Source organism: Mus caroli, chromosome 5 (genome assembly GCF_900094665.2).
Source record: "Mus caroli chromosome 5, CAROLI_EIJ_v1.1, whole genome shotgun sequence".
NCBI classification, from domain to species: domain Eukaryota; kingdom Metazoa; phylum Chordata; class Mammalia; order Rodentia; family Muridae; genus Mus; species Mus caroli.
Window position 1 is genome coordinate 29,541,802 of NC_034574.1, and position 8,725 is coordinate 29,550,526.

The 8,725-nt window shown below is 42.1% G+C and overlaps 1 protein-coding gene and 1 pseudogene across 10 annotated transcripts in view; one reads left to right on the top strand and one right to left on the bottom strand.

The window, feature by feature from the left end:
* Add1 (adducin 1) overlaps window positions 1-8,725 on the top strand; it is a 61,608-nt gene that overhangs the window by 29,584 nt on the left and 23,299 nt on the right. For all 10 annotated transcript variants that reach the window (XM_029477219.1, XM_021161675.2, XM_029477220.1 and 7 more), the window contains 3 exons: window positions 1,586-1,800; window positions 4,281-4,443; window positions 5,513-5,664. In XM_029477219.1, coding sequence (XP_029333079.1) covers window positions 1,606-1,800; window positions 4,281-4,443; window positions 5,513-5,664 — 510 coding nt within the window. In that variant the 5' untranslated portion in view covers window positions 1,586-1,605. The remainder of the gene's footprint in view (window positions 1-1,585; window positions 1,801-4,280; window positions 4,444-5,512; window positions 5,665-8,725) is intronic.
* LOC110294082 lies at window positions 4,777-5,364 on the bottom strand (annotated as a pseudogene).

An 8,725-nucleotide genomic window follows, 5' to 3' on the forward strand; every position in this document is an offset into this window, starting at 1 on the left:
ATCTAACAGGAGGATGAGAGATTCTCATGTTTTGAAAAAGAGCCACAGAACATAAATTTTTGTTGCAGAACTTTATTCATTGTTTGACTTTAAAATTACACCTACACTTGCTGGGGGTGGTGGTGATGTGCATACCTTTAATTCCAGCACTCAGGAGGCAGAGGCAGCAGGATTGCTATGAGTTCGAAGTCACCCTGAATTATAGTGAGACCTAGTCTTTAAAAATAAAACATAGTGTCCATAAAATGGCTCAGCAGGTAAAGGTGATTGCTGTGAATCTGAAATACTGGTGATCTGGAGCTTTTGATAGAAAGAGAAAACTGTCTTCTAGAAGTTTTCTTCTTCCATGTATGCCTTCCTGTGTGGCTAGGCATGTGCATGTATGCACACTCACTCTTATGATAGTCATTACGAAGGTCAGTACCAGACCGTATTAAGTCTGTGGTAGTTAAAGGCCAGTCTTCTCATCTATGACCTTCCCATCTTTCTCTTTTAAAGCGCCTATGTGGTTGTGTGAGTGTGCCTGGGTCCCTGAGAAGTCAGAAGAGGGAGCTGACACTAGTAACTAGTTTTTAGCTGCACAGTGTGGCTCTGGGAACAAATCTTGGGTACATGGGAAGAGCTCTCTACCTGCTGAACTGTCTCACGCCTCAGTTTCCGGGCTCTCGAGGGGCACTGTTACCTGTGTCTCATGGGTTTGCCATGGCTGCACTTGTCATCTTTGTCATGTCAGTTCCGAGAGTTTAGGAACCAAACAAAGCTCTTGAGCTACATTGCTTTGGTTTGAATCTCAGTCCTCATGTTTTTCCCACTGAATTAATTTTTTGTTTGTTTTGAGACACAGTCTTATGTAGTCAGACTGGCTTGGAACTCACTAGATAGCCACGATGACTTTGATTCTGGATCCTCTTGTACATCTCAAGCACACTTGGGGGTCAGAGGCAGCCGGATCTGTGTGTGTTTGAGACTGGCCTGGTCTACAGAGTGAGTTCCAGGACAGCCAGGGCTACATGGAGGAACCCTGTCTCGGGGGAAAATACTGCTGGGATTGTAGCCATGATTATAGCCAGATGTCTTCTTATCTTTAAAAATGAGGAAGGGTGCTGGAGTGATGTGGTGATGCAGTTTGAATCCAAGTACTCCAGAGCAAACCTGGTCTACAGAGTGAGCTCCAGGACAGCCAGGGATACATAGAAAGACTATCGCAAAAACACACACACAAACAAAGCAAAGCAAAAGGAAAAAAAAAAAAGATTTTGCTTTAACATTTCTAACGTCTGTCAATGTAGGATAAATGTAAGTGTTAATTATCATATAGTCAAGTTTAAATTTTTTTTTGCATTTGTCAGAGGACATACACAATAGCATTGTTAGGTTGTTCTATGCTCTAATAAACAATGGCTAGAACAAAATACAGCATTGACTAGTGGGGAGGGAACGACTGACCGGTCATGTGCTCCGGAACTATGAAGGAGCCAGCATATCTCCACATAGAAGTGTGCACTTCTCAGGCCGATGTTCTCATAATGAAATCCTAATGGGCATTGATTTGAACACAAAAATGTCTTTTATTTTCATTCTGTAGGACCCTAGGAAAATTGTGCAATGAATGGTGACACTCGGGCCGCAGTGGTGACCTCACCACCTCCAACCACAGCCCCTCACAAGGAGAGGTATTTTGACAGAGTCGATGAGAACAACCCAGAATATTTGCGGGAGAGGAACATGGCACCAGACCTTCGTCAGGACTTCAATATGATGGAGCAGAAGAAGAGAGTGTCTATGATTCTACAGAGTCCTGTAAGGAAAACTTTGTCCAGAACAAGTTTGGCCAGCTTCCTTGTGATTCCTGCGCTCTTCGGCCTGTTGTTTGAAAGGCATAGTCAGTTCTCATCACTCAGCGCATCAGTGGTCATGTTTATAGAAACTTGTTGAAAAATTCTGTTTGGTTTGTGTTAGCAGACATAATTAGAAGATTTTTATAATTATAAAGGGTAGATATTAATTTCTACTTTGAACTGTCTTCACTGTTGGTCCAAAGTGTTTTTATAAACTCTTTGTAATTGTATATCGTAACAATGTAAAATCCACAGTTTTCTTCAAAATACAGGTCAAACATCCCTATTTCAGAAATCCAAGACAAATATTTTAAGCATTACCATGTTGGTTAAAACATTTGGATTTGACAACATTTGAGATGTTTGTATGATCAACTGATAAAGCCTGTGCAAATACTCCAAAATCTGAAATAATTCTTGTTCCAACCCTAAATATTTTGAATAATGGACACTCATCGTGGCCTTCACTTGTTCTTGGTCACAGCTAAGCTAATAAATCGCACCTGACTGTTAGAGTCAGCACTAAGGGCCACAGTCGTACCTGGCGAGTGTCTTCTGGATGACACGTAATTACAGAAGCCTTGTCCTGGCAGCTTGTTCCTGTTGGTTATGTTACCCTGTTGTGCTGCAGTTCCCCCTTCCTTCCTTCTGATCTGGTTTTGCTTTGTTCTGTTAGTATTTTTGGAAGGTGTCATTGACTTTTAAAAAACGATACTGTCTCATATGCTATGAGGACATATGGATTTGAACTGGGGACTTACCAGTAAGCAAGAGTTGTAAAACTAGCAGAAGGGAAGAAAAGAAGTATTTGAGATTACTAAGATTTGCCACTTGAATGGTAGAAATAGAATAATGATTACTGGATCTAAGCTTAATGAAGGACACTGGGCTACCGAGAAGGTGAGGAGGAGCCGTGGGGAGTATTAGAACCACAGTGGAGTGGAGCAAAGGGTGCTGTGCATACTAGCAGGTCTGAGAGTCCACTTGTGGCTTTGTGTTGGTCTAGAGCTTGACTGCAGAAGTGAGAGGCAGAGGAATAGAGAGCACAGGAGAAAGGTCTAGCTCAGAAAGGTTGGAGTGTAGATGCTGAACCGTCAGGGTTTGTTACCACAGCAGCACACAGGAGCCTTGGGCAGTTACTGCAGGCTGGAGGTAAAACCCAGGTAACCATGTAGGTATCTCAAGGCCCTCACTCACCGCTAAGCCAGCTCCGTGCCAGCCGCCCATCAATGCTTCCTGAAATGCTGATAGTGTGGGAAACCCCCATGACCTGCTCTTTCCTTGCTGCGTCTTTGAGTTCCTTGATGGTATGGATTGTCTCACCTATGTCAGTCTTTAGTGCCTCACACAGGGTCTGTGGTAGCACATTTGAAGTGGATTCCCCATAGATATGTTTGTATATTTGGAAAGCATGGAAACGGATTATTTGCCTTTTCAGATTGAGGATTCATGAGGACAGGAAGCCTTTTAAACTGAAACATAAGCATGTTAGTGTGTTCAGCTGTTTGTTTGTTTGTTTTTTTTTTTAAAGTAGTTCCTTTAGTCCAAGCTGGGTTTGAGCTTGCAGCCGTGGTGACCAGTACCCCGTGACGTTCAGTGGAGGGCAGCTTATTGAGTCTTTGGGCAGTGTTTTTATATGTACCCCATGCATTACACATTGATGACAAGGACAGATCCATAGCTGTGCTTTGCCGAGTTACTGCTTTCATCCTTGTTTTCCCTCCTTCACTGACTGACAGAGCGATGGACACCGACTTTTCACGAAGAGGTGGACCTTGGCTTTGCAGAAGGCTCTTAGCCAAATGACTAGCAGTCATACATTTGTTGTCACACACGTCTGAGAGATAGGTGTTCTAGAGAGCTCTTTGTTTCAGTATGTTTTCATATTAAGCCATGAAAACTACATTTAAGTTTAATTTGGAATCACTGAATACTTACAGTTAGATGGATCATCCAGTGAATTCATGTTTTCATCTGAGGTATCATTTCTTATAAAGACTGACTATATTACCTTTTTACTCAAAAACATATCAAGAACAGTTTTATGCCATTTGATTTTAAGCTTTTCCTGTTAAATGCATCTGTGGAATTCCCAGCATGTTGAATCAGCTTTTTAATTTCTGAAATGTGGCCTACTTTTTAAAAATCCGTGATGCCGAGATTAATTACCTTATGAATAAGTCCTTAAATGCATTCCTCATATTTCCTTAAAATAGATTTCCATTAGTGGAATCCTGTTCTAAGTTTTAAGCTTTTATTATATTAAATTACTTATAAAAAGGAATATATCAGTTCATATTCTCAGAAGTGAGATGATCAGGCCACTGTTTGCTGCTCCAGCACTAGATGAAAACAGACATTTATCTGATGGCTCCACACTCACTCTAATAAAATAATAGCACGCCCAGTAGAAAGTGTGTGACATCTTAATATGTGTTGTAGGCCTTCTGTGAAGAGCTGGAGTCTATGATACAGGAACAGTTTAAGAAGGGCAAGAACCCTACAGGCCTGCTGGCATTGCAGCAGATTGCAGATTTCATGACGGCGAGTGTACCAAATGTCTACCCAGCAGCTCCTCAAGGAGGAATGGCCGCCCTGAACATGAGTGAGTAGTTCTTGGCTTTGTCTGTGGTCTGTACCCTTCATATAAGGTTCTGAAGTGTTCTCATGTGAGCCGCATGAGTATGTGCATGTGCACTGGACGGTCTACAGAATTGAGGGGCTGGGTTTTTGGGAGGGTGGGTAGAGGGATTGAGACAGAGTTTCTCTGTGTAGCCCTGGCTGTCCTGGAACTTCATTCGTAGAGCAGAGATTCGTCTGCTTCTGCCTCTCAAGTGCTGGGATTAAAGGCGTGCGCCATCATCATCCGGTAAATAAAACTATAGAGTGCGCATGATTTGGAAAGTACCCAACAGTGATCAAGGAATTATCATCAGTTCTATGCTTTTTCTTCTATCCGATTACTCAGAACTACGTTACCAGCGATGATTGCTGTTGCTGCCTCATTTTTATCCACCACAGTCCACCTTTCCTTACACAATCCTTGAGCCCCCCCTTTTCACGTGCCGATCGATATGCCACATGTCTGAGGCCTGATCAGAACACTGATAACTCTCTGCCATGTTGTCTTGTGACAGATGTCACCTATGTGGTTCACTTCACTGTCCCTGATCACCACAACTCATTTGTTGCTAGAGAAATTATCATTACTGGGTTTGTCTTTGTCCCTGCCTCCTGACTTGGTCCTGACCTACTCACTGACGTAACGGAACACGATTCAGAGATCTTTCAAGAACCAAACTGCCGGCTCTTTCAGATTCATATAACACTGATATGAATACCTGTAAGACAAACTCTTCAAAATATGGCTTTGGTTTTTCTTACAGTCTAGTCTTTAGTCTTCTCCTGCCATGACAGTCCCCAACCAGAAGCTGTACATATGCTTCTAATCTATTTTTTACTGCGTCTCACAAATTTCACTACAGTTTTGTTATCTATAGCTATATATTCATGCCAGAGAGAACATTGTCTTTCTGTCATTGAAATTTCTGAAATTTTATGGTTTGATATGGACAAAAAATAGGACTGTGGTAATTGATTTAAAGTCAACAAATTAAAAAAGTACCAATAAAATGTATAAAAAAGTTTGACTTTTGTTTTTCTTTATTTTTTAGGTCTTGGTATGGTTACTCCTGTGAATGACCTTAGAGGATCTGATTCTATTGCATATGACAAAGGGGAGAAGTTACTGCGGTGTAAACTGGCAGCATTTTACAGACTGGCAGATCTCTTTGGGTGGTCCCAGCTTATCTACAATCATATCACAGTGAGTACTCAGACTGTAACTGAGTGGTGCAGCTCAGACCACAGAGGCTGTAGGGTGAGCAGCGGCTTAAGTGGCTGGCACCATCTTTTCTTGCAGAGTTTAATAGATCTTAGAACACCTTCTGTTTGCATTCCTTGCTGCAGAACATAAGAATTGACATGTGTGAGTTAAAAGCTATGAGAGTAGTTTTTAAAAACATCTTTCTAACCTAATTAATGAGTGTTTACCAAATTATAAGCCATTCCTTAAATTCATTTATGACTTACAGATCTAAGAATAACAACATTTTCTACCTGACCCCTTGTTCCAGCTCAGGTTGTGTGAGGGAACAGTGTGAGCCCTGTGGTGAGCACAGGTTCTCCCAGTTTCTTTCTTTTTTTTTTTTGGTTTTTCAAGACTGGATTTCTCTGTGTAGCCTTGGCTGTCCTGGAACTCACTTAGTAGACCAGGCTGGCCTTGAACTCAGAAATCCGCCTGCCTCTGCCTCCCAAGTGCTGGGATTAAAGGCATGCGCCACCACCGCCCGGCCTCCTTCTAGACTCTTAAGGTACTGACAGCTTGCTTTCTCTTTCCTTTTTCTCCGAACTTCCTTTCCTTTGACTTTAAAGCTTGTTTTAATTTCTTGTTGGTTCCTCCCCTCCAACCCTGGATTTTAAGAATCTTACTTTTTGTTTGTCTTTGTTTTTTGGCACTGTGTGTAGCCCTGGCTGTCCTGGAACTCACTTTGTGTAGACCACGCTGGCCTAGAATTCAGAGCGCTGCCTCCTTCTGCCTCCTGAGTGCTGTGATTAAAGGCGCGTGCCACCATGTAAATATTAGAATAAATATAAAAGCTAGAGCTTCACTATTTTAAAACGTTTATTTGTGTGTGTGTGTGTCTGTCTGTCTGTCTTCCTGTGTATGTGCAGATGCTTATTGCAACGAGTATACCTTCTGTAGGTGTTACAGAGGTCTAAAGAAAAATTCATAATCATGCCAGTACTGCTATTTGTTTTGGGTAGCAAATGTTATCAGTGCTTAGACTGCTTAAGCTTTTTCTTCATATACTAGTGGAGGTTTCCACGTGTGAACTTGTAAGGAGTGCTCAGTTCAGCTCCCTCCTGGGCTCAGAGGAATGTGAAAGCTGAAGCTGTGGTCTAGTGCTTTCCTGTTAGCAGTGTGACATACTCCTTATTGCAGATGCCAGGTTGCCTCTTCTCTGTCTGCTCACTTTATTCCTGTTAGAACGCAGTCTTGTGTTTCCAGGTAGCCGTGGTACCCATCTGTTTAGTCGATGGCATAGTGGTCACAGGAGTACCAGCTCTATAAGCAGAGCTGCTTGGTACTCCCTCTTGTGGGCCTGGGACCAGGAGCAGTGTCTGGCGCTGTGTTAGTTATGCCCTAAACTATTCAATAGTGACCAGCCCTGGCTGAACCGAAATTACTTTAGGAAAATTGTGAAAAAGAACTCAGTAGAAACCTTTGGTAGCTGAACAGTAGGTCCAGTTAGTTTAGGTCATTTGCCAGTGACTGTGTGCTGGCCTTTCCAGCTAACTGGACTGGATAGAAAGCTCAGATGGAGATTTGATGCTGACTGATTCTAGGCAGATGGTAAGCTGTGATAGGAAATGTGGCGCCCGGCGCTAACTGTATCTGATTTGTGTGTGTTTAAGATGCTGTGTATAACTCACCCTGTTGTGAATACTATGTTAGTAACTTTGACTTAAGTTTATAAACCTCTCCCCTCTCCCTGTAATTTGTTTGGCATTGACAGAATTAAAATGCCAGTTAAATGTTTACTGTCCTGCCTGTAAGTGATATGCTTGGTTATTAATACAGTTAAAACATTCAAGTTACCAAAAAGATCTTATTTTATGAACTGAAATCAGGGAGTCTTTGAAGAAGAATCCATCCTTCCCTTTTGGCTTTTTAAAGTATTTTTAGAGTATTTTGGTTTTGTTGTTAAGATTTATGACATCTATATTAGATACCATCACACCATCCAGATATTATTATGTAGATACTTAACAGGAAAGAGACATTAACAGTATCAGTGCAAAAACAAGTGCTAAGAGTCATTTTGTCCTTACTGTGGAAGGGGGTCAGGGATTTTCTGCTCAGGGATTTTATAGTGCTGACAGGTGTTAGAGGCTTGGAGAGGATACGTGGACTTAGATCTTTAAAGTATCATCAGATTTAGAGAAGCCTCGGAGAAGGGAGGGACAAGCCAGGAGGCCCAGCTGGGGTGCTGGGCTGAGGACCCTCTCCTGGTGACTCTTAGCTGGTGCACAGGCCTTTCTGTCCCATGTTAAGTCTCAGCACCTGTACAGCGTCACAGGGGATTGGCTCAGCTCCAGTCTAGATTCCATGGAATGCTAAGCCCTGAGGTGGTAGTCTGGCCAGTGCATTGGATGTGGGGGATATAGTATCCATCTCTGTAGCAGGCAGCCCGCCCCTTCCTCCTGAGAGCTGGGGTGGGCTTGGGTTTTAGGAGTGGCTGAGGGTCTGAGGCTGTCCATCCTCATTACAGAGGAGGGGTGGTAGACAAGGGCACTGACAGAGACCACCACTGAAGAAATCTGCTCTGAAATGCCCTTCTTTCATTTGATGTCTGAATTCTGTGTGTAATACCTTTTGCTTTAGACGAAGAATCGGATATTTTAAGTGTTTTCTGTTAAAACATGTAAATATGTTACGCTTACAATTAGAATTGTATATTGTTATCTTTTGAGAAAGGGTTGCACGCCATAGCTCTGGCTGACTTGGAACTTGCTATATAGGTCAGACTGGCCTCAAGAAAAAAAGAGAAAAATGGAAAAAAATCAATATAAAATGAACAAAATACAAAAAAACCACTTCATCTTTACAGAAATATGAACTATTTTATAGCATGAAAACTTGTCCACCTATTAGTAACCAGGAAATTAAGTCTTCTCATTGTCTTCTCTCCCCTTCTTCTATTCCCCTTCACTCCCTTTATAAACACTGTACCTAAGCTTAGCAGATGTGTAACATGCTTATGTCTCGTTCCTAAGCTTCTCTCTCTCTCTCTCTCTCTCTCTCTCTCTCTCTCTCTCTCTCT